At 37.2% G+C, this 24,700-nt stretch overlaps 10 protein-coding genes across 17 annotated transcripts; 7 read left to right on the top strand and 3 right to left on the bottom strand.

The window, feature by feature from the left end:
* On the top strand, positions 1-3,365 carry LOC128897065 (forkhead box protein P1). Its single transcript, XM_054160731.1, has 3 exons — positions 1-527; positions 767-1,438; positions 2,691-3,365. Exons 1-3 carry the CDS (start codon positions 232-234, stop codon positions 3,361-3,363), a joined length of 1,641 nt encoding a protein of 546 aa, XP_054016706.1. The 5' UTR covers positions 1-231; the 3' UTR covers positions 3,364-3,365.
* A 6,212-nt stretch (positions 3,366-9,577) lies between these two features.
* LOC128897073 (uncharacterized) lies at positions 9,578-11,963 on the top strand. Of its 8 annotated transcripts, XM_054160747.1 has the most exons (5): positions 9,669-9,757; positions 9,839-9,885; positions 10,171-10,605; positions 10,869-11,658; positions 11,751-11,877. In XM_054160747.1, the coding sequence occupies exons 3-5, from the start codon at positions 10,295-10,297 to the stop codon at positions 11,796-11,798; spliced, it is 1,149 nt and encodes a 382-aa protein (XP_054016722.1). In that variant the 5' UTR covers positions 9,669-9,757; positions 9,839-9,885; positions 10,171-10,294; the 3' UTR covers positions 11,799-11,877. The 8 variants fall into 8 exon arrangements, with proteins under 8 accessions (XP_054016720.1, XP_054016726.1, XP_054016728.1 ...); XM_054160745.1 differs by having other exon boundaries at positions 9,578-9,690; positions 9,758-10,605; XM_054160751.1 differs by having other exon boundaries at positions 9,624-10,605; positions 10,869-11,071; positions 11,181-11,239; positions 11,864-11,953.
* LOC128897083 (uncharacterized) lies at positions 11,951-12,843 on the top strand. Its single transcript, XM_054160767.1, has 2 exons — positions 11,951-12,089; positions 12,218-12,843. Exons 1-2 carry the CDS (start codon positions 11,951-11,953, stop codon positions 12,811-12,813), a joined length of 735 nt encoding a protein of 244 aa, XP_054016742.1. The 3' UTR covers positions 12,814-12,843.
* Positions 12,844-13,043: 200 nt separating this feature from the next.
* LOC128897085 (transmembrane protein 186) lies at positions 13,044-14,176 on the top strand. The gene is made up of 2 exons (XM_054160770.1): positions 13,044-13,503; positions 13,607-14,176. The coding sequence occupies exons 1-2, from the start codon at positions 13,179-13,181 to the stop codon at positions 13,924-13,926; spliced, it is 645 nt and encodes a 214-aa protein (XP_054016745.1). The 5' UTR covers positions 13,044-13,178; the 3' UTR covers positions 13,927-14,176.
* On the bottom strand, positions 13,917-15,210 carry LOC128897084 (28S ribosomal protein S7, mitochondrial). The gene is made up of 5 exons (XM_054160768.1): positions 15,038-15,210; positions 14,747-14,932; positions 14,437-14,668; positions 14,227-14,364; positions 13,917-14,118 (listed from the first exon to the last, which is right to left on the bottom strand). Exons 1-5 carry the CDS (start codon positions 15,085-15,087, stop codon positions 14,035-14,037), a joined length of 690 nt encoding a protein of 229 aa, XP_054016743.1. The 5' UTR covers positions 15,088-15,210; the 3' UTR covers positions 13,917-14,034.
* Positions 15,211-15,438: 228 nt separating this feature from the next.
* Positions 15,439-16,208, bottom strand: LOC128896981 (uncharacterized protein C9orf85 homolog). The gene is made up of 2 exons (XM_054160597.1): positions 15,717-16,208; positions 15,439-15,573 (listed from the first exon to the last, which is right to left on the bottom strand). The coding sequence occupies exons 1-2, from the start codon at positions 16,111-16,113 to the stop codon at positions 15,467-15,469; spliced, it is 504 nt and encodes a 167-aa protein (XP_054016572.1). The 5' UTR covers positions 16,114-16,208; the 3' UTR covers positions 15,439-15,466.
* A 593-nt stretch (positions 16,209-16,801) lies between these two features.
* LOC128897113 (histone deacetylase complex subunit SAP18) lies at positions 16,802-17,750 on the top strand. Its single transcript, XM_054160801.1, has 4 exons — positions 16,802-17,023; positions 17,095-17,201; positions 17,310-17,504; positions 17,579-17,750. The coding sequence occupies exons 1-4, from the start codon at positions 16,952-16,954 to the stop codon at positions 17,664-17,666; spliced, it is 462 nt and encodes a 153-aa protein (XP_054016776.1). The 5' UTR covers positions 16,802-16,951; the 3' UTR covers positions 17,667-17,750.
* Positions 17,751-17,937: 187 nt separating this feature from the next.
* LOC128896980 (outer dense fiber protein 3-like) lies at positions 17,938-19,006 on the top strand. The gene is made up of 4 exons (XM_054160596.1): positions 17,938-17,980; positions 18,177-18,389; positions 18,470-18,674; positions 18,746-19,006. Exons 1-4 carry the CDS (start codon positions 17,938-17,940, stop codon positions 18,999-19,001), a joined length of 717 nt encoding a protein of 238 aa, XP_054016571.1. The 3' UTR covers positions 19,002-19,006.
* Positions 19,007-19,028: 22 nt separating this feature from the next.
* On the top strand, positions 19,029-21,326 carry LOC128897114 (dynein regulatory complex subunit 2). The gene is made up of 6 exons (XM_054160802.1): positions 19,029-19,471; positions 19,552-19,804; positions 19,882-20,099; positions 20,476-20,868; positions 20,936-21,070; positions 21,132-21,326. The coding sequence occupies exons 1-6, from the start codon at positions 19,331-19,333 to the stop codon at positions 21,324-21,326; spliced, it is 1,335 nt and encodes a 444-aa protein (XP_054016777.1). The 5' UTR covers positions 19,029-19,330.
* LOC128897112 (THO complex subunit 5 homolog) lies at positions 21,188-24,344 on the bottom strand. The gene is made up of 11 exons (XM_054160800.1): positions 24,194-24,344; positions 23,993-24,130; positions 23,694-23,908; positions 23,544-23,619; positions 23,291-23,476; positions 23,087-23,219; positions 22,787-23,026; positions 22,597-22,699; positions 22,328-22,529; positions 21,932-22,226; positions 21,188-21,857 (listed from the first exon to the last, which is right to left on the bottom strand). Exons 1-11 carry the CDS (start codon positions 24,287-24,289, stop codon positions 21,547-21,549), a joined length of 1,995 nt encoding a protein of 664 aa, XP_054016775.1. The 5' UTR covers positions 24,290-24,344; the 3' UTR covers positions 21,188-21,546.
* Between the last annotated feature and the right edge of the window lie 356 nt (positions 24,345-24,700).

The raw sequence follows: 24,700 nt of genomic DNA, 5'->3' as shown, positions 1-24,700 counted from the left end.
TGTTTACATAAAATAGTTTAAAATCAAGAGAAATTCAGGCATTGCTTAATATTCTCTCTCGTTTTAAACAATAAACTACTTAACAATCATACCATAAAATTGTCCAGAAGGAAATAAAATCTCCCAATGTCTCAAGTTCTCTCCAAACTCATTTTTTAATTATAGACTCTATCACTGATCTTAGAATTTCTCAGACTGACTGGGTCTTGTTCGTTGATTTCAGTCAGGTGAATGTTGGATACGGAGAGCAGACACGGTACTGGGCTGGATCAGGGACCGACAAGGGACCCTTGGCTCACGATGGACTATTACCTTGGCACGGACAGTCTCTCCCTCCAGGAGATGCTCGATGTCGACATCAAATGCGAAATTGAAGGAGTTATCGGGGGACACTCAGAGCTGGGCTTCAATTTCACAGACATGTCTGGCCTAGAGATGGACGATGACCCCATCGGCTGCCACAATGACCTCAGTGGCTGGTTCGGGTCCACCAGTTTGCTCAACGGCAACAGCAACAGCTCCAACAGGTATCTTCGCTCAAATATATCTTCACTCGTATACAGTTTCTAGTTAAAATTCATCCCAGCCAGTTTCCCCGGAAGGTATAATTGAAACAGTCAGTGATCCATGTAAGAAATGTGTATCGCACACTGGTTCCATGACTGCTCAATCCTTGTATCGGGCAATAAAAATTGATCAATGAAAAACAGAAACTTTGAAACTGTAACAACATTGTAATAGCGTAATAATAATCCTCTTCTTTCAGCAACTTCAACCTTGACCTCAGCGGAGGGGATGCAGCCTCCATCATGGTGAACCCAAACTCCGTCATGCCCCACATGGCAGTGAGGAGTCCAACACCGAGCAATATCAGGAGATACTTTGCCTTCTCGCCGAAGAGGGAAATCAAGGAGGAGAAGATAGACGTGGAAGACGAGGTGGAGAACGAGGCCAGCAGCTGCACAGAGAACGAGAACGACCAGGAGAACGACACCGAGACGGAGCAGTACGAGAACGACATCACAGACACCGAGGAGGACTCCGAGGACGAGCAAGAAGTCTCCAAGCCAGTGACGCCGTCCAAGTCGAGGACGATCTCAATCTCCGCTGCGAAAACGATCTCTCCTCAATTCGCGAGGACTCAGACCACCCCCAAGATAAACGGAGTGTCCAGCATCAGGGTGCAGAACTTCAAAGTGCTGCACAGCCCCAGTCAGAGCCCCCACGTCAGGAAACAGATCTACAACAACAACGTTCACGTGAATCCAGCCACCGCCGCTGTCGCCACCATGAAAAGGGAGAAGGAGTTCGATCTGTCCGACTACGACGACAAACTCTACCCTAAGCCAGCTTACTCTTACTCTTGCCTGATCGCCATGGCCCTGAAGAACAGCCAAACAGGATCCTTGCCGGTCTCAGAGATTTATAATTTCATGTGGTGAGTCGATTCACCAGATTATCGGGAAAATTGCGAGCTCGGGATGAACCAGAAGGATTTCTGTAGCTTTAAATTGATTGCTTAGGTCGAGATAAATACTCTCAGATTAGATTTGTATAGTTAATTGAGATAGTAGTTACAGTACAAAATTGGAAGGACTCGAGACGTTGATTAATAATTTCTCTGCACATACATTATTTCTAAATAGGCTCAGCGTTAAAAAATATGAGTCGAGGCTTGCAAAATGTGGTTTATCATAGAGAAAAAGGTCGATGGAGAAGGCTCCCTTCGGGAGAGGGTTGATGCTTGATTAACATTTTTTTTATACGCTTTGAGCAACGCTGCCGCAAATTCTTATTTGACAAACGACCTACTCGCTTATTTTCGACCATTTGGCCGGAAGGATAAGGGCTGGTCGAAGCCCTCCGGTGCTCCTGCCGCGAGGGGGAGAAAGTATTGTTGTCCCTTTTTTATTCCCGAGTTACAATGGGGGGGAAACTGCCATTTTGTATGGGGCCCTTGGAACACCAGGTGCATGCCAGAAGTGTACAGTCCCCACAAAAAACACTGAATACTTCCTTATAACTAACTCCCGTTTTCCATCAAACTCGCTGTACAATATTACATACAATACAACATATAATATTGCAATGTAATCACTGCGAACACAGTGTTTATCTTAACACAAGCTTGACAAAAATAAGAAGTATTTCCTCTCTATTTGGAAAAGCTACGAAGGATTTCAATTTATAATTTTCCTTATATATTCATTCGCTCTTGAAATTTCGCAGATTTGTATACCAAACAAAAGGAATACGTAGAAATTTACTAGCTAAGTCAAACTACATATCATCCAAAATAATAACAGAGTAGTCAAAAATATTATACTGCGAACACTTGAAAATTTCTAAACGATAACTTGATACATGTACACATGATCAGCCTTAACACACCGTAATATATAGAAAGTTCTCTCTGAAGGGCTACTTAAAGCATTGACTTCATCCTGAACTCATGATTGCTCTATGAATGATGAATCTAAAATATTATACTGCGAACACTTGAAAATTTCCAAACGATGACTTGATATATGTACACATGATCAGCCTTAACACACCGTAATATATAGAAAGTCCTTTCTGAAGGGCTATTTAAAGCATTGACTTCATCCTGAGCTCATGATTGGCCCTTACGAACGCCTACATACAATTTACTTGGCTCCGTCACTAACTACTTTCTGTTCTCCTTCCAGTGAACACTTCCCCTACTTCAAAACCGCACCGAACGGCTGGAAGAACTCCGTGAGGCACAATCTTTCTTTAAACAAGTGCTTCGAGAAGATAGAGAAGCCAGCGGGGAATGGTAACCAGAGGAAGGGGTGCTTGTGGGCGATCAACCCCGCGAAGGTGGCGAAGATGGACGAGGAGGTCCAGAAGTGGTCCAGGAAGGATCCTCTGGCCATCAAGAAGGCCATGATCTACCCCGACCACCTGGAGCTGCTTGAGAGGGGCGAGATGAAGTACGCTGGCAGCGGGGATCTATCAGAGGAAACGGAAAGCTCCGGGGACGAGGCTGTCGAGGAGAGCGCGACGTACGACCACGAGTCCATCCACAATCACATAGCCGCCAACTCCGTGACGGACAGCTACGACGAGAGCAGCCAGGACTGTGATATAGACATCGTCGAACACATGTACGACGAGATAGACATAGAGGACAATAAGGAAGCCCTGCACATGCAGCTAAACATATCCAAGCGAGAGTCGTTCGAGTACGAGCTAAGTCCGAGCACCAAGAGGCAGAAGACGCTGACTGGAGCAATACAGGGCAACTACGTCTATCAACCCGTGACCACGTCAAGAAGAAAAACGCCTCTCCTTCTGCGAGCCGGGGCGGGAAACAGCTCCTTCCTTAAGATAGATTGAACTCAGGCCGATCCAAGAATCTTAACCGCGAATTCCTAGTTTTATACGCATCCGTAGGTGGGAATTAATTTAAGGATACGCTGGGGATGTACGAGGACTGCCTCGTGGCACTTGATACGATTAGCTGATCACCCGAGTTGTTTCTTTGAACTGCTGCCATGTTAAACGCGTGTATCGAATTCTTATTTAGGTCTACGTGTAAACAATGATTCTTTGCAGTCAAGGTTTGTAGTCGAGGCAGTAACCTGAGCCAAAAGGCTCCCTTTTCTTTAGACTGGTTTCGTAAATTACGTTGATCTTTTGTTTAAATAGTACAGTCTTCATCTACTACTACTACTGAATCCATGAAGTAACCTAAACAAAAGTTCAGCGTTTAACGTGTTAATCGAGTAATTGAGCCTAACGTTCTCTATAAATGATTCCTATTTATCTGTAGATACAAGAATGGAAAGAAAGTATTCAGAATATTTAGTTTCCTTTTAGTATTACGTACCTACACGTAGGTACCTACACGTTAAAAAGTAATAGTTAAAGAATATAGTTATTAAATTTTGTATTTGGAAGAGAATAATCATGTTCTCTCCAATTTCTACATAAACCATTCTATCTACGTATAAGAGAAGATAAAGGCAGAACGTCAGGCTTAAAAAATAAGAGAAGTACTCCTGTATCTAAGAGAATGACGCTGGAAGCGAACGTCGAGAAGCCCTTTGATCTATAAAATTCGTTTTATAACAATCTTGCACAGTTTTTCTATTTTTCTACCAACATTCCATCTGACATTATGACTTTCGCACTAAGAATCTTGGCTTCTGGACGACTCGCTATGTTAGTGATACAGGAGTCCTTTGAATACACAGTTGAAAGAAACAGAATCTCAATCATTTTATTTCGATTCCTTGTTTGATCGCAAGCAATGTAGGCATTACTTTTTTGATACTAGCATCTTGACCATTGGTACTTCTTAAGGCGCAAAAACCTTGGGCCTTGCATAGCCTCGAAACTCTTCATTTTATTTTGTAATCGTGGTCAGTCCTTTTAACTCCGTCACTCTTGGACTTTGAGGAACCAAGGTCCTTTTCGTTGAAGGAGATCAAAGAATAACTGAAATTTTCCTTGAATCTCTTTCAACAAAACAGGAAGAACCTTGGTTCTTCTTCGATCTCTGTCAATGAAGAGGGAACCTTGGTTCTTGCAGAGGAAAGCTCTGAAGATCTCCTTCGATCTCTATCAATGAAGAGGGGAACCTTGGTTCTTGCGGAGGAAAGCTCTGAAGTTCTCCTCCTTCGATCTCCTTCAACAAAATGGACCTTAGTTCCTGCGGAGGAAAGCTTTAAAATTTTCCTTCGATCTCTATCAACAGGGGAACCTTGGTTTCTGCGTAACCCCTAAAATTCCCTATTCCCATTTTCATCTTCCAATTTGGACTCGTAACCTCCCTTCATCGAAGAAAGCATTCCTGTATCAAGCAATCCTCATCGACAGCGTCAATGACATTTACTTAGAATTCGTAAAAGCGTATGTGCACCACGGAACTTTTTTAATCGAGAAATGGATAGAGACGTGTCCAGTTCTCCTTCGTGCGAGTTCTTTCTTTTTTTTTTTCTTTTTTTTTTTATACAGTTGATTCGACGGATCGGTGACAAACATATATAGAGATAAGGGAAATGAATAAGTATAAAGCGTTAGGTAACGTAGAACGATAAGTATTTTGGTCAACGATTGGCCAGACTGATGTATTATACTTTTTTATACATTGCTGGACTAAGTGATTAATTGTAAATGTTTACGCGTTTGTATACCTGAACAGACAAATGAATGGAGTTACTTAGATTCGCGTATTATAGACAGGTAGAAAGTACAAAGACGCGACAGCTATAAGGCGGAATCTGAATTTGTAAAATTTTGTAGCATACTAAAAGCGTAGGCGCGGTTGGGAATATCGTATACCTGATTTATATATGTTCTTCAAATTCCCAATCAATCTCATCAATCTCGTTTCTTTATACACTTTTTATTTTATTTTTCTTTTCTTTTTTTTTTATATATACCTCGTCTCGTTCGTTGCTTAATCTTTTATTTAAATGTGACGTTGGAAGCTTCTTCGAATTCGATTCTTTTAGGCCAGTAAAGTTAGTTGATCGTCTAATTCCATTCTTTTTCTAATTAAGCACAGATTGTATGTATGTGTATACGTATATACTTTTTAATTATTCGGCCTGATAGAGAGGCGAGAAATTTACTTAACGTTCCGTCTGCCTTCTCTTCGACTTAAGATTACAGCGTTCTGAAAGTAACTTGCGTTTTTTAACACCTTAGCTACCGGATCAGGAGAAGCTTAGGTGATCTTTTGTATCGATGCAGGATAGCTTCAAGGTACTTTTGGTCCGGAGAAAGCTTTGAAGTTCTCCAAGAACCTTGATTCTTGCGAAGGAAACCTTTGAAGATTTCCTTCGATCTCTATCAGCGCAAAGTCAAAGTATTTGGTTCTTGTGAATGAAAACTTAAAAATTTTTAATTTTTGACAAACAATACAATTTCTAAGCTTTAGTTTCTATACATTGGAAGTATAAAGACTACAAATTTTAAAAGTCAGAAAGCTTCTCCGGTGGATAAAGTGTTACGTGTGCCTGAAAATCATACACAAGTGAAGTTTTTAGTTTACGACTAACAGACACAGCGATTTTTTTTAAAATTTGTACAATTGTAAATAAGCTACAGAGATTTCAGTTTATTATTGTGACCAATGTCTTTAAAAATCACTAAGATCGCTTCGCAGTATTTCAAAATATTCTGTATCGCAGCCTCTCACGACTCTGTTACTTTTGTCTCGATTGTGTCTTTCCGTTTTTGTTATTTTCCGTATCGCAGAAATAGAACACAGGAACACATATTCTAAAAAGTAAAACGTACGTTTAGAGACGTTAGGTTGGCGCATAGATAACTTGGTTTTTCAGCTGTTAATTTTTATTATATCGACTCAGTTTGGCATGAAGCATCAACGAAAGATGCTACGAAGGAACGTTCGTTATGAAAATCTGTATGTAATGCGATTAACTTTATATAGAAATTAATTGCACAGCAGACTGTGCAAATTGGACAGCAGATGAAACGAAATTATTTCTGCGTCGACCTAACGAATTCGAAATTTGTAAATAAATCACGATTAAGCATCGTCTTTTTTACAAAATAATTTTTCAAACGTGTGTAGTATGTTGCTTTAAGGTGTACAAAGCCGTTCTTTTTATAAAAAGATAAAATGAACAAAAAAGGAAAAAAAAATATAGAAAAAGGAAGAAATCAAGACGTGGGACCAATCTGATTTTAGAACCCGTCTTAAGTATAATTGTAAGTTTCTTCGATTATTTTGTAAGACTTTTAACAAAATACACTTCTCCACCTTCTTCTTGTATAGATCTTGTAAATATCTGCTCTTTCGTTTCCAAATAAATGCCCCGATGGCTTTCGAATAGATCTTTAAATTCAAAACAAAGAAAAAAGAAAATTGAACTAGCATTTAGGATAACGCAAAGCAACTCTGATATTTCTGCAGAAGCACTTTGTTGCTTTAGGGATTCAATGTACTTTAGCAATCCGATCTCTATGAAAAGGTAGACAACACCTCTAAAGAAATATTAAGGTTCTTCTGTAGAGTATTTCTCATGGTACGATACACAGTGTAACTGGTATCTTCTAAAATACTTCCGGTGTCTTGGCTTGTGTACACCTTGAACAATGCCATAATAATAATAACTATATAAACGTATTTTTTAAACGCATTTTAAGAAAGGGGTACTGCGTAAACAAACAATTTTGTAACGACAAAATCCTCATTCGAGAAACTTGAGATTATGATTAGAGTATTTCCATTAAATTTTCATCGTTCTTGCGTTCGTACTCTTTGAAAATTCCAAGCAATAACGAAGAAAAACTTCATCGAGATGAAGGAATTGTTTGAGAGAGAGAAGCATACACAAAGTATTAATTAATTCAATCTCAGATTGTACATTCTTAATTTATTCTACGGTCGGACAGTTTTTCTACAGTCATAGGGATGCGAATGAAAAGTGTATCGATACTTGTACTATGAACTGTGCTTGAGAGAACTCTGTGACAATGACATTTCTTTCAAAATTCTTGCCCTACCACTTTGCGTATGGCTCAAAAGAGCAAACCACCTTGAAATATCACTGCCAACCTGTAGCTGAGACTTGGTATAAGTCTTTGCCACCGTTTCAAAGATCTCCCCTATGATTAATGTTAATTGTACATAATCGACTGGGACTGGTTAGAGCATTGAGCTCTTGTATTCATTTTACTCATTACGTAAAGTAGCATTGTGATCCTCCAACTGGTAAAAGCTATTCAGGATTAGTTAAATTTGCATCCTGATATTAAATTGTTAATCAATGTTAAGGAAAATCCAATCGAGGGAGCACAACTGTTTGGTAGATTCGAATACTGTATCAAACTATTTGCAACTATTTGCCTTATCGTCAGAGAAAAGAAAGATGTGTCTCTTAATGGATATGGTTTTTTCAAGCAACGTAAGGTAGTTAATTTATAAATGAGGAATCGAGATGAACACTGTACATAATTGCGAATAGTGTCCACTGTGATGAATATTGTTTGATCGAATGAACAATCAGTCTTGCGAGATGTGCATTCCATTTCAAGATACATTAACCCTTTATTTTTTCATTTTTGTATAGATGTAGAGAGATGAAATTGTAAACCGTTTGAATGTTTGACGATTGCTTTTAAAGGGAAGCTTTATTTTTATCATTTTTATACGTATAGTAGGTATTACTGAAAGAAAACTGTTACGGACAGAAAACTGAAAGATCTTGTTTCGCAGTTTCCTTTCTGTGAGAGAGAGATTGTTTATAAATAAAGGGTTAACGTCCAGGATTTCAACAGGAATAATCTCCTGCGAATGATGGCAATTTATAATCCATAATTATTAAGTAAAACATACAAGTATGATAAGTACGTAGTGTAGTTTTTGTACCTGTTTGTAATATTTCTATACGATATTATTAATGTATGTAAACGTTCGTGTAGATGCAGCAGAGTAATTTGTAAGAATAATGTATATGTGCAATGAGAAGGTTTCAGTAATAAAACGTTGAGAAATGTATGTATCGGTTTCATTTTATAATTTTCAAGGAACTCTGGTTGCATTCGGGGTTCGAGGGCTATTGTTTAAGTATTGTAATGTAGAAAGCATTAAATAATATCTAAGTATAATATTTATGTACAAATATATTGTTGTTTTGAATAGAGGAGACCATGTTTCACAAAGATACAAAAATATATGATCTTTGTAGAATTATACATAGAAATAAAAATTGAAAACTGAAAGAAAAAACTTGTTGTTTAACCTGTACCTTTGTCTGCTTGTGGCGCCATCTAACAACAAAACGCTCAAGTTTGTTGCGAAAATAGTTCCTCCTGTTGCCACTAGATAGCGCCACCGCCATATTTGGAAAAATGATTGTTTTCTTCTTAAATGCGTAACTAATACAATGAATAGCTATGAATTCTAACGCTGCAATATATTAGTCAGTATGGTAAATTCATCATCAGTATGAATAGTTATTTAATTTAGCAATAAATACCAGCCCTGTACTTAGTGGCGCCATCTAGCGGCGACAGTGGGAACTATTTTCACTACAAGCTTGGACGTTTTGCCACCGATGGCAAAATGCACCGATGCTTCTGAATTTCGGCGGGAAATTCAACTCCTGGCGTGGTATTCCGAGTACGTATCAACTTGTGGTTTAAATTTTACATTTTGGTATCAGGAGAACATGATATATACGAAGAGCTGGCACGAGGTATCTTTGGTATGTATTAAAATTCGGGCCAAAATTTCGATACGTACCATGAAAATTCCTCGTGCCACCTCTTCCGATATCATGTTCTCCTGATACCAAAATGTAAAATTTAAACCGCAAGTTGATACGTACTCGGAATACCAAGCCAGGAGTTGAATTTTCCGCCGAAATTCAGAAGCGACTGTAGCGCCATCGGTGGCAAAACGTCCAAGCTTGTAGTGAAAATAGTTCCCGCTATCGCCGCTAGATGGCGCCACTAAGTAAAGGGTCGGTATTTATTGCTAAATTGAATAATTATTCATACCGATAATGAATTTACCATACTAACTAATATATCGCAGCGTTGTATAGCTATGCATCGTATTAGTTACGCGTTTAAGTCTACCAAATTCTAATACTCTTTGGGTCTGATTTCTATATTCCTACGTTCGTGGTCCTAATCGACTGTCGCGCGACAAAGTCGCTCGTAGCTGAGTCGCTGCATCGTGTACGTTTTATTCGCGCTAATTTCTCAAGACTCTTTCGCAACGTTTTCTTTTGTTCTACGTTTTCAGGTGCTGGTCGATTGCAATTATCTTATCATAGTTTTTACTTACTACAAAAATTGTTACATTTTGTTTGACATGCTCCTGTAGAACTCAGAGAGTAGAATCCGAAAATGCTAGAGGCGTGGAATCCACTGGTTCATGAGGTAAGCGTTTTTACTGTACATAGAGGGGCACCGACCCCCTCTGTACACTTCTCGAAAATATACCCCAAAGCAACTCTGTTAATTCGAAATATCGAAGTTTTCAAAAGTAGGTGTATAACAAAGTAAAAGTAGTACGTAATGTACTCCACCACCTACGAGAATCTGTTTTACCGACAGGGTATGTATTCAAGCCAATATGGCGTCAATATGCCCACTTTTAACTGCTCCTAACCACTCGTAACTTCTGTACCAGTGGATTCCTCGCATTAAGACTAGCATTTTCGGATTCTACTCGTCGAAATCTACAGGATTATGTAAAACAAACTCAACAATTATTGATCTCCCGAAACAAAGTTCTTCCATTTTTCATATTTATTTTTGAGTTTGAATATAAAGCAAGATGCCTTTGACGAAGTTACAATTGTTTTTCTTACTGGAGAATAATTACTATAAATATAAAGTATTATCAAAAATACGCAAGAAGAGGCGTCAACCGGTGGAAGAAATTTACAAAGACAGAATACAGTTCGATGAATTTCACCAGCTATACTCTCAATTACTAGACAACGATCATTTATTTTACCAATTCACACGAATGAAAAGAAACACTTTCAATTACATTTTAGAAAAGATTAGAGAAAAGTGTTCTCGTAAGACAACAAATTTTAAAAAGCCAATTTCGGTGGAGGAAAGACTTATTGTCACGTTAAGGTAAGAAACGTAATTTTTAATTAGAAAAACGTTATAATTGTATCTATTAAAAGCACAAATGTATACAAATGGATGTTTGTATACAAAACAATTCATATTTCATATTCAGCAATTAGTATGTCCTGAATCTTATTACGCGCAATAAGATTTTTGGTTCATTTCTTTTTAAATGACACTAGTGATTGCATAAAGCATACTCCGAGATTTTTCTATTTCTCCGTTGCCTTATCCTCTGAATTAATGGAAGATTTTTTAAATTTTAGGTACTTGGCAACAGGATTAGCATTCAGACAAATAGCATTAACGTTTAAAATTTCAAAAAGTGCCGTTTCAGCTATCGTTGTCGAAGTTTGTATGGCCATTTGGGAAGCACTACACGTTAAGCACATGAGTGTACCTAATGTTGAGAAATTCGAAGTGATTGCGAATGAATTTTACAAGAAATGGAATTTCCCCCACTGCTTAGGTTGTATTGATGGGAAACACATAAGAGTTAAACGTCTTTATTCTATCGTTCTGATGGCGGTAGTAGATGCCAATTACAAATTTATAATGGTCGATCTTGGTCCATACAGAGAGGACAGCGATGGGGGTGTCTTTGGCAATTCGCAAATATTTTCTGAATTGGAAAATGGTAATTTAAAGTTGCCTTCCAGTCGACGATTGCCCAATTGGAGCGTAGAAGCACCTTTCGTGTTTGTTGGCGACGAGGCGTTTCCCCTTAAGCAGTATTTAATGAAACCATTTCCGGCTAGGCAAGCAGCAGATTGCAACGAGAAGTTACAATTTAATTATCGTTTATCGCGGACAAGAACGGTAGCTAAATGCGCGTTCGGAATCAGCGCGACGAAATTCCGCATTTTGTTAAAACCGATTGAAACAAAAGTTGAAAATGCTGTATCTATCGTCAAAACATGCTGTCTGTTACATAATATAACAATTGATTTGGAAAACGACAAGTTCAGTTACAGTAATATCGAGAATTCTTATTTAAAGTTGAACCACTTATCTCACTCCAGAAGAAATAACAGATCAACGAACGCAGCGTTAGAAGTAAGGAGCGATTTTTCAAATTATTTCGTTAACAATTTCATATAAATTCCAAAAGAGACTATAATTAAATTGTAACTTCACGTTTCGATTAGGCACTCGTATGCGCAATGGCAAGACAAACTACGATAACAGTATTCTAAACGTTACTTTGCAGTATTGTTAGTACAAATTTAACAGCGCTTTGCTACGTTCGTTTGTTTGAAAGTGTCCGGAACTATTCGCGAAACAACGTAATTGGTCGTAATTCGTCCAGTGGTCGCTTGAGAAAGTCGTGTGTATTGGATTAACAGTAATGTCGAATTTTGTGGAGTTATTAATAACGGAAGTGGAAAGACGGCCCATTTTATGGAATAGATATTTGAAAGATTATAAAAATCGTGTTTTAGTTGAGAAGGAATGGGAGAACGTTGCGCTGGTATTACAAAAAGAGAGTAAGTTATTTGAAATAATTACTTTTAATTTTTTCCTTTCTTAAATGTACTTGTTTTTTTTCTTGCTTTTGTTAAATTCCTTCCTGTTGTCGAGTACCTAAAATGAACAAAATCTTCGATTATTTTAGAGTACAAGGTTAAACAAAAGTGGAAGAATCTTCGAGATCAATTCCAACGGGAGTGTAAGAAAATAAGAAGTCTTCAGTCCGGCGTTCCTGGTAGTCTGTCGGCTGAAACGTATAACGTGAAGTGGGCACACTTTGAACAAATGAAATTTTATTTAAAGATCATGTCGACGCCATTCCCGACGGAAATGAGTTTTCACGTAGACCAAATAAAAGAAGAGCAAATAGACATCTCGGAAGATACACCGTCGCAAGACTCGAATACTGTACTAGAAGAAGATACACCTCCCGCGTCGATTACTCCTTCGTGTGCCGAAAAAGGATTCGAAAGTATAACAGGATCGCCTCTCTCGGAATTCGAGAAACAATTTATCGAGCTAGAAAACAGAAAAATGCGGTTCCTGATGGATAATTCGATGGCATCAACGTCACAGGAAAATTCACAGGACGACGAAGACATGTTATTTGTTAAATCGTTAGTTCCATTTTTCAAAAATCTGCCCCCGTTAAAAAAGCTTATTGTACGAAATAAAATTCAAGAAGTACTAATCGCAGAGATGCGAAACGAAGAAAACGACAAATTAAATAACTTTACATAAACATACGGAATTATTGTTCCTTTGATTCTCTTTTAATTGTTCCTTTAATTTCCTTGACTTCTAAATCTATCGATTTATCAAACTTTTTTTGGGGGAAAATTGAAAAAAAGAACTTTCATAAATTTTATTTTATAGGGGGCGACCAAAGACGCCAGTTTCCTGAATGTAATAGATACTTCACTGGCGCAGCCATGACGCTTCAAACACTGCGCATACGCGTTATTCGTTTATCGCGTCTGCGTATAACTTTCTTAAGATTCACACGGAGGAAAGTGGAGGGGATTAATGGTATCGCTGTTGGAAACCAACCTTTACGTTCCTAGGTATTTTTTCATATTTACAACACGTTTGTTTATTGTTTAACAATGATACAGTCCTCAGCGTTTTTAAGATCAGCTTGTGTTTACGGGCGATTGATGCAACGGGTGTCTGTTAAAGTTGACACCACAATCAGACATTGCAGTAAAATTACATATAAAAGAGAAAAGAATCACTTGCAAGTAAACAAATCTGTGAAATATCCTGATTACAAAATAATCTATTCTTTTCCCTATGTACGGTACACCAGTTTTTTGAATGTATTAAAGCGTAATCAAACTATCGTAACTGGAGCGTTGATACCAATATTTGCAGGTTTACAATTGCTAAATATTGTTTCGATGGATGATAATCTGTCAGTTATAGTTACCAGTAAGTTATTTATATGAAACTTGGATGTTTCGGTACAGTAATATACTCCCAAGTGTATATGGCAACACGATCAGAAAAATGTGTAACGCACTGTTTCTTTCAGGTTGTTCGATTACTCTAGCACTACATATTCCTGCCTTGCTGTGCAATAATCTCGTCGGTGTTATATACTTTAAAGAGGACGATCAAACTGTAATATTATCGTACTTAAATTACTGGGGTACAAGGGTAGATTTAAAGACCGATGTTGCAAACATTACACCATTATCGGAGACACCTCTAAATATTAATCATAGATTTTATAGAATATTAAATATTAAATCACAAAAAGAAAAATTGAAACTGTACATCCTGCATGGAGACATTCACGAAAGGGTAGATTTCGAAACTGCTTTTGGTATTTCAAGGGACGATTTATATTAATTATTTATAGCTGCTATTTATTTAGGGAATTACGTACTCGGACAAGTACAGAGATTGAAAATAATTTTGTATTAAATACGAGATTTTTTAATAAACAATCTTTATCTTTTACTTGGTCCACCTAAAGTGAGCGTAAGCACGATTCGCTTCGCACTGTCTATGCAATTCTTGTTTACGTTTTACTGTCCGACCCTGAAATAGAAATAACTTAGAATTATTGTAATTAAATAAAGAGTACGATGTCCTACGATTTGCAAGGTATTTCATTTAGTGCCATAAATTATTTTCGATATTATGTACCTGATTGTTAGAGGCTTCGATAATCTCTTTTGCCAATACTTTGTGGAAACGAGTATTCGGGTCCTTTTCTTTCGCAGTTTGGATTAACCAGTTCATAGCTAAAAAGTTAGCTCTGACGTTGTGGATTGGGATAGGGACCTATAGATAACGTTAAAAATATTTGCGAGTTTATCAGTTCTCCCATAAATCTAAAGAAAAATGCATTCGTACCTGATAATTAATTCCACCTTTCCTAATTTTCTCTAGTTCCAAAACTGGCGTACAATTCTCTATGGCACGATGAAAGAGTACTAGGGGATCCAATTCGATTTTCGCTTTGCCCTCAGGCGAACTCCTATTATACCGTTCTAATTGTGTAGTTTTAATATTTTCAAAGGTTTGCTCCAGTAACTTTCTGGCCAAATCCTTGTTACCTTCCCGCATAATGTAATTTAAGAATTTCCTAATAAACGTATGTTCTCGTTAATATTATTTACAATTCGTTCTACTTTTTTATTCAATTGAAAATTTAATCGACTACCTAACGGATGGATCGTAAAATTCGGATGAAGTTTGATGCGTGGTAGCAGGTTTTATAGGGACATGGCGTAATTTCTCGTTCTCTTTGGTTTCGTACAATATTTCTTGTTCCTCCTTCTTATAAACTGGCTTGACGTATGTAGGTGGGAAAACGCTATAAAACTGGATGACATTTGTTGGATTGTGCCTACAAAGTAATATCGTTACTACTAATTTCTAAAAAGTGCTTTTTAAATCTTAAAGATAATATAAATTCATGGTTACAACGTAAGCATAAATTACGCAAAGTTACCTGGTTAAGTCGCGCAAGATTAACAAGTTGAATGTTCGAGGGAAAGCCATTTTGTACGTTTTTGTTAATTAATTTATTTTTACAGTGGCTTATGTTTACATCATCTAATAACAAAAATCAGAGCTAGCCTTTGCGACAATAGTAAGAGAAAATTGTAGGTTAGTTGACGCAAGATGGCTGCCGCTCGCGCATGCGCCGTTCTTGGCACCAATAAAGTATCTAATTTAAATTACGGGTATAAAATAAGATTAAACAAAGCTAAGATTGCTACATATACAACGTTAATAAAGTATGTTCTAAATATTATCGTAAACATTATAAATATTCCATTCGCTTAGCGGTATTAATCTTAATTGCATTTTGAAGCTCGGTTTTTCATAATGAAGACATTAAACGTAATGAACTGTAGAAATATACTTTATTAAATACTTATGTAAATACGTCTGAATCACCATAGCTATCAAACTTATTGTTATTTTCTGTTTTAACAATGAATGATTTTAATTTGGATAATAATTTCTTATTAGACACGCTCCCTTCTATCAGAATACACTGCTGATCCTCATTTTTATTTTCTGTTCAATCATTTCCTTGTAACGGATGAATATATTATTATATAAGTCACGTCTTACAAAATGATACAATTATTTATATCGCAGTTTTGGTACCATGGCCTATAAATCTTCTATTTGTTTAGGTAATTCTTCTATGTTTGAGGGCGATTCTGTGTCGACAGACTCCTTCGTATCTAGTGCTTCTTCGATAACAACATCTTTATCACACTTTGGGCATACGTTGAATTGCTTGGCGCAAGGTGTGCAAACATTATGGTACGCGTACTTAACAGATTTCTCTTCGCATTTTATACACTTCGACGGTGCTTTCAACGGTTTATATTTCTTATACTTGATTTTCCATTGTATTATTTCCTTACACCTTTCGCATACGTTCTCGAACTCGACTTTGTTAACAACTTTCTCGTTGTACGTCTTGTCGTGCAGGTCATTTTTAAAAACTGTACGATTTTTGTACTTCTGTGGCCTCGAACGGTTCGTGTTGCCTTTTTGCGTACTCATATTTTAAGAGGTTTATCGAAATAGGTTTAGTAAATTACATGCTGCTGTCATTTTAGTATAGCGAGTAAACATAACCTACATTATTAATAACCAGAAGTACAAATATCGATAGACAGGTATCTATCTAGTAACTTGTTCGCTCACTAGAATGCAAAGTTACTAGAACAAGTTTCTAGGGATGTTGCGGATTGCTGAAAATGAGCAATCCATCTAAATTATAACAAAATTATAACTAAAATTATGACTAAAAAACAGTTTTTGCGATCATTCATTGTTTCCTATAGCTACAGCATAGCGCGCTCAGCTTTTTTCCAAATCTGGTAACATTGAAAGTAACTAGCGCGTCCCCACCAGTGACACCAAGATGGCTGCCACTCGCGCCTGCGCACTCTCTTCAATATGGCTGCCCTCATACGCGCCAATTTTAAATATCTATTACAGCTATCTAACATATTATTACATAGAATATTTTTATTACGTTTTGCATTATCATCATTCTTAAATTATTTCGTTGCTACCTTAAAACGAGTATTTACATGGATCCCGAAATACACAATTTGTAATATTCGTACGAATATATGAATAACAATTAAAATTACCCTCCCTCTTTTTTCGTGATATTTAGTTTTGAATCTTATCACACGTGGCGCTATGAAAATTGCATTAACTATCAGAGAATCTTTATTTACGATGCTTCTCCTTAGTCTATGGCAGACGCAGTTGTAGCGGACTAATAAACATTGAAAACAGGTTAACGAATTGTTTTCTTTTGGTAATACATGTTTGATTGCTGTCACCTACACTTCTGGATATTTAAACTTTTCTAACAGTCGTCGCAATGACATCAGCAATAGAATCCATGGTAGTGGACGAGAAGCAGTTACCAGAGAAACCGATAGACAGAGAAAAAGTATGCATGATCTTTACAATCTTCAAAATATTTGTTCTTTTATACTAACTTAGATAACATCGAATTTTCAGACGTGCCCACTTTTATTACGAGTATTTTGCAACACTGGCAGGCATCACAATATAATGGAATACAGCAGAGGAAACGTTCCTTCGAACGAATTGCAAATATACACATGGTAATCATTCTAATCTGCTAATTCTGATACTGATAATATAATATAATTACTTTGGGGTTTGCACTATCCTATGTTGCTTGTCATACAATGTTTGTTTTGCGTTAAAAGGATGGATGCGACTTTAAGAGAGATCACAGGATTAGTCAAGGAAGTCAATCCAGATGCTCGGAATAAAGGAACGTATTTCGACTTCTCCCTGGTCACTCCAGAACTGCGTAACTCTGGGTATCGTATGCGTGAAATCGGTGTTACTTGTTCGGGACAGAAGGGTGCGGATGATAACAAAACGCTTGCGCAAGCGAGGTATGCATTCCTTTGTTAGACCTAAGGTGTTCCTGTGGAAAAGAAAATAATCGTGGTTATTTGTATAATTACAGATTTATTATTGGCGACTATTTGGATATTTCCATTACGCCGCCCAATCGGCAACCAGCGATTAGACGTGGCACGCTACGACAATATTGACTTAAACGATAGTAATTTAAGCTTTTGTAAGATACAATAATTCGTTACTTTTCCATTAATAAACGATATACTGTGCAGAAACTATTACAATGTCATTATTATTACACTAAACATTTCTTTAGTATCGTAACTGCCGCTGCATTCAGTGTGCTTCTTGACAAACAAAACATTTTTAGTACTCTGAATATTGTTTCTAAAGTTTCAATCTGTTAACCATTTGTATTTTGGCATTTTACACATTTTTGTGTCATTTTTTAAAACATCTACAAGAATGGAGGATAAAGAAAATAAAGTGCCAAGTTGTCTGGTAAAAGGTGAGTCTTTTAATAATATATACCTATGTTGTTCCTATAGTTTCAATCTGGTAACCATTCGTATTCCTGCATTTTACACATTTTTGTGCCATTTTTCAAAATATCTCACGCTATAAGAATGAGGAGGGTGAGTAATGTTATCATGAATTATTGTCACATTGAATTACACATAACAGTATTATTAATTTTAATCCAGGTCCTGGTCCAGTATATAAATTAAGGCCTTTAGTTGGCTACGAACACCATTGTCCATCTCGACGAAGGAATCCAGCATACAGTATACGTCATCGTACCGATATTCACATACCAAGTGTTGGTCCTGGACCACGATACAACGTTTCGAAGCTAACTAACTATGGATTGGACAACCCACCAGCGTTTACGATAGCTTCCAGGAAACCTTTCACAGGTGTGCATATTGTTTACGTAACACAAAAATGGTTTACTCGAATAATATTTGGTCATTTTAATATTAACTATATTTTTCAGTGAGCGATTCAGGCCCAGGGCCAGGAGCACACTATCCAGAAATGTGCCCGCCGATGAATCATTCCATCAGAGCTCCAGCTTACAGCATTAAATCTAGAAGTAAAACAAAAATTGTCGATGACAGTCCTGGTCCAAATTCCTATTATCTGCCAACGTGTATAGGTCCCAAAATCCCTGATAAGAAGGCTTTAGGTGCATTTACTATGTATGTATGCAGATTTGGTATTGTATCTTTTCTGTCAATCAAGATTCAACAATTACATTCTGTCGTTACAGAGGTGGTTACCACGAACTTGGACAGAAACACATTGGCCCTGGTCCAGCTGCTTACGTAAACATTAGGACTGATATTGTCAAGCGTAGTTCTCCAGCATTCAGTCTGAAATGGAGAAGCAGCCTGGCGGAGATAGATTTCAGTCCAGGACCGAAATACTATCCACAATATATTGGAAGGGATGCACCGATGTACTCTTTTGGTATCAGGCACAGCGTATGTGTTGGTCTACCTATCACAGAGTTAGACGAAGAGTGATGCTTACGAATGACTGAGGAGCTACAGTGACCTATTGTATTGTATTTATAAAATAATTTTATACAAGTATTTATTGCAAGTATTGTGATTTTGTACGTAGTATTTTAAACGTTTGAAATATAAATTTATATTTTGTTACGACGCGTCTGAGTGGATTTTATTTGGTCCTATTGGAAACATCATTATTGATCAAACATAACAGGTACGGATGAGACGAAAACCACATCATGCATCGCTTGAGTACTGTGTAATAAAAGGATTAGTCATAGTCATTTGTAATAAAGTGTTTCTGAGAAATCTGTATCTGTGCGTAAGAAAATTGTATAAAAATGATGAGAAAAGGGAAAAGTAAATCCAGCAAGCTGGCTCGAATGAATGAAGAAGAACGTGCACGTTACATGCAGTGTCGTGCTGAAGTTGAACTAGAAGCTAAGAGACGTAAACAGCAATTGATCGCTATTTTCACTAAAGTATTGAATATCGATTAGTATTAATTGCCAAGAATTAATCGCTTTTTCATTGGATTATTTTTAACGCTGAGTTATTACAGAATAAATTGAAACGCGAGGAAGCATATTCGAGATTGAATATCGCCAAAATTAACGAGAAATGGAGATTCGTCTTGAGACAGATAAAGTTTAGAGAGATCTATGATAACGTGAACCATCTCTGCGAGTCCTTCGGTAGGATGGTCAAATTAAAAGATGGAATAATTAGCAGATTGCACGATGAACTAAAAATAGCAGACGAGGAGCACAGGAGGCTGCAAGAAATTCATATTATCTTAATTAACGATACAATCGGTACACCATCGTTTCGTTTCTATTGCTACTTGCGAGTTTACCGATGCGACTTAATTCCTTTTATGAATTTTACATAGCGAGATACAAACAGAAATTAAAAGACTTGTACGATACGTACAAGCTGGATAGCGTCAAGTCTGATAGCTTGGTCGAATTGCGTCTTTTGCAAAATTCTATGAAAAAGATTAGCAAAGATATTCAAACGAGTATAAGTAAAAGGGAGAGAATTTTAAGCGGCGAGGAATCTGCGAGGAAAACACAGAATGCCATCAACATTCACAACGTCTTATTTTTGGTAATAACTAGACTGCGGATTTTATCCATTTATGATATGAACTAATATAACAAATACATGCTAAACATTAACGAAAGATATGTGCAATTGTGCACTTATGCGAAATGAAGTTACAATATTATTATTGTAATTGCAGAATATATTCAAGATGTATTAAATATGTTGAATATATTAAATTAGTATAATAAATACATGCTATAGATGCACTTATGCAAGATGAGATAACAATATTATAATAATTGTAGAGTACATCCAACATACATTATCATTTCTATTATATTATTGTACGTCATAAATGCATAAAATCCACAATCTAGTAATAACATTAGCATAGAAGGTCGAGCAGTATTTTACAACTAGATTTGTTAAATTATAGGAGGGCAACGTGGCATCGAATCTCGTGCATCGATCGCTGGTAAACATGGAAAACCTTTGGGAACAGTTAAACAAAGTATTGACTGAATACGAAAGAATGACTAGGCATAAAATAAAACAGTACGAATATCTAAAAGGGCAAGATAATATTCATCAGCTGTATGTATCGCAGTATCACAAAGTACATTTGCAACTGCAAAATGTTGTCGAAAGCTTGAAGCATGATACGCAAGCATTGTCATCGAAGAGGGAAAGTGAAATATCAAAGTTGCAAACGAAAGACATAGATTTAAAGAAGAAGATAAGAAATGTTAAGCAACAATTTACTGCGGTACAAACGGTGGATCTTTTACAGTTAAAAAAATTGACCGTAACCAGCAATGATGTTTTATTGGTAAAAAAGAAAATGAATATTTTTATATAATACAGTTTTCTCTGTATAATATTCTCTTTATTCGTAGAACTTGCGAAGGAGTATGAAAACGGGCACTACGATCCTCGAATTAATCGCGATATGTTCTGCTTTGGAACCATTTCTTTTCAACCTCAAGAAATATTTTGTGCAAGATACAGTACACGAATCCTTGTACTCTACTGTAAGGTATTACGAGATAAAGAAATGTTTACTGATATTTTAAACTAAACAAACTATTTCAGATACCTAGCTCGTGCAGTACGATCGATACATTCTGGAAACAGTATAATCATATCACAGCGAACAACATTTTATTAAAAAGGACGCATAAGAAACTGTGCTTAGAGAACAAAAGATTAAGATACAAGTTACGAGGGTATCTCGTGATGCTGTCTGGAGTACCAACGACGTGTTCAGTCGTTACAGCTTTAATTTAAGTAGGTTATAAGTAGACTGCGGATTTCATGCGTTTGCGAGGCAATTATTAATATCGTTACATTAATTAATAAAATGCATTCTACGTACACTATGTATATTTTTGTACGTTTTCAATATCAGTGTACGTAAATGGATAAAATCCGCAGTCTAGTTATAAGTCATATAGAAAATATTAATAAAGTATTTCACGCGAATGGATTCGTATATTATTTAACATTATTATCGATGAATAAAGATTCCACCACCTAATTCCAAATACTTGTAAGGTCTGGCGCGAGTACGACCCTTGACAGGATAAAAGAAAATCTTTTCCTTCTGTACCAGACCTTCCGTTTCCAAATAAACGTCGAAGCAAGCTCTTAATCGTTGGAGTTGCGCGGACAACGTCGGAGGTTTTATCCACATGACGTTCACCTCCCTCTCGATATCCCTCAGGATATCTGCAGACGCAGGCGCCATGGCGCTCACGTTGAACACTGGCGTTATTTTTGGATAATCCGGCTTGATAGCTATCCTTGCGATCAACTCATCTGTAACGGATACATAGTGAACTAGTACATAGTGAATTCTTATAAGATTCTTATAAGATTTCGAAATGTCTTACAGCTTTCTCGTCTAAGCGTAGCTTCGTAAAATATGTCCAACGGGGACACTATCCCTTGCTGTTGAAAAGTAGGATTGGCGGACGTGGAATAATTGGTCCACGATATCGTCGTGAACTTTAGTAAAACTGTATTGAGCTTCTGCGGTAGGGGATCGTTCGTGCTGGTGAAAATCGGCAAGTTCCCAGACTCCAACTGCTGGATCTCCGTGCATAGTTTCAATCTTGCTTTCACGCGTCTCTTGATCTCTCTTAGCACACTCTCGACGCTGTCTTGCGTTGTTTCGCTACTCGTGATCTATGAAATATTTATTTAATTCGATTAAGCACGTGAGTAAATACTCATACAAAAATACTTGTCGCTTTTGCACTAACGCTTTTGTATCGAAGTTTGCCTACCTTTTGTTCCCGAATATCAGGCGAGATGAAGTGAATGCCAGCCATTCTTTGCGCCCATTTGTACGGGATTCCTAATCCAAGCGATGAAAATTGGCCCAGATTGTGCCGACTTAATTGATAGTGATTGGCAGGGTTCGGACTCTCCATTCCCAGATCTCTTGGATACAGTTCCCGTAGAATCGATTCTGATACAAGCATATCTCTGCAAGAGATTTAACGATTACACAAGAGTACTAACGTTTGTATAGTTACCACGAAACGTTCTGTACCCAGTGCTGCTGCCTCCGACACCTTCAGTTTTCAACCTCGATTCCACCGTGACCACCTTCAGAAACATTATATAATAAAACTGCAATGTCAACTTTGTTTCATCTGAAAAAAAAAAAAAAAAAAAAATGTTTCAAGTAATTCGTTGCATACTAACTACTATATATACTAACTACCTTGCTCGATACTAACTTTTTATTTTGATAACTATTTTCACGTTCAAGGGATGCTTCTGTAGCAGCTTCGACTTCTTTTCTTCTTGTCTAGCTTCCCTGGATAATCTATGATGCCTCTTTTTGTGAACAGGAGCTTCTTCTATGACGTTCTCGGATAAATTTTCAGGGTCTGAATCGGATTCTTGCAATCCGTCTTGGTTGTTCGCGCGTTTCGCTTCTTCCTCGTCGCCTTCCACTTTTACCGTTATAGTGTTGTCTAAGGTAAAGAGTATTTATGAATATGTATCGAGTAGGGTTCTAACACAGTATAGCGTACCATAAGCATCTCTGTACGCGCATGCTTTCGCGTAAAGAACATACAACGGCGATGCTAGCAACGTCGCTTTGTGGTGCTCCTGCCTAATCTTTTCTAACGGCAAACCAAGACTTTCTTGTAGCTGTTTACTTGTCTGGAAGTTGAATAATTATTTCCATTTTAATCGGTTAAAATAATACTATGCTGTAAAAGTATAAAAGTTACTTCTAATATAGAGTACAGTTGCGGTGCAAGGTTGTCCAATCGTGATTGCTTCAACTCTATGCTCGACGCTACCGCCTTTTTACTTCCTGTCAATTCGTCGCACAAGACAGCCAGTTGTTTTCTTTGTGTTAGTTCCCATTCTAATTGAGCTAGTCTCAGTTGATGAGGGTTATGTTTCGTTATTTCCTGAAAATGTTAATCTATAATGCATCGAATACAAGCTTTACGTATTATTCGAAGTGGTTCTTCATACCGGTCTAGAAATACTTTCGGGTGCGTGCTTATAAAATTCTTCTTCAGACACAAGTTGTATCAATTCGTCTTTGGATCTGCAAATGGTTATATTTGTTTTTATTATACATAAAATAAGTTTAATGGAATGTTTAGAACGAACCACACGTACTTAAATTGAAGACATTTGATAACTTCCTTTTTCAAGTGCATCACTTCGTATAATAAATTCTGTAAATGTAGATGTCTGCTATCGACGGTGCTTTTTGACGATATAAGAGAATCCCTCGCGAACTTCGTCCGAAACTTTTCCATTCTATTCAATTTCTTAAGTTCGATAAACGCCAACGATGTCTGAATTTGCAGCTCGCGTATTTCGTCTTTAGCCTGAAGAAGGAAGAATTCTGTAGTGTTATTCTAACCTCGAAAGAACGTACGAATTAAACAAATTTTGTTAAATGAAATACGAACGCTTGCATCTCCATTGCCTTTCAGTTTCGCTATTTTATTCATAGCCTTGCGTATACTGTCGCAGGTGGATAGAAAGCTTTCGGAATCATTTTCTGGTAATCTCTCGGTAGCTTCTTTCTCCTCGAAGCTGATTATAACCTATACGTGAAACATGTTTGTATTTAGTATCGAGAACAATTGTTATAGAGACTAGATACGTACTTTATACATGTCTCCATCCTTAACAGATATCCCAGAATTACCACTGACTGATTTTCTTCTCTTCTTTGGATTGTCGGAGTCATTTTCTTTGCCCATTTTATGATACTAGGCAGTATGTGTACTGAATATGTTTACCAGGTGATGGTCACAACTTTTTACTCAGTTACCAATCAGAGCGTGTGGCAACTGCGCACCCCGACCAATTAGAGCACGTGACGACTGAGCTCCCTGACCAATCAGAGCGCGAGAATTTTACTTCCAGCTGTAAAAGAGCAACGCAAGATGGCCGACGTCCCCCGCTTGCTTCATACCGTACCACATCCTTTGACGCCAATGCCCGGTCCTTATATTCCTATATGATGCTTATAAATATTAAAATATCATATCGAATTTATAAGCATACAATATACTAATCAAGAATTGCCTCGTCTAAAATAACATCCTACTTCGACTCATGATCGATCATCATAAGTCGCGTACGATGTTTCTATTACTTTTCGAAATCCA

The sequence above is a fragment of the Hylaeus anthracinus genome, unplaced genomic scaffold (genome assembly GCF_026225885.1).
Source record: "Hylaeus anthracinus isolate JK02 unplaced genomic scaffold, UHH_iyHylAnth1.0_haploid 11978, whole genome shotgun sequence".
Classification (NCBI taxonomy): Eukaryota; Metazoa; Arthropoda; class Insecta; order Hymenoptera; family Colletidae; genus Hylaeus; species Hylaeus anthracinus.
Note: the sequence above shows the minus strand (reverse complement) of the source record. Positions and strands in the feature narration are given on the sequence as shown.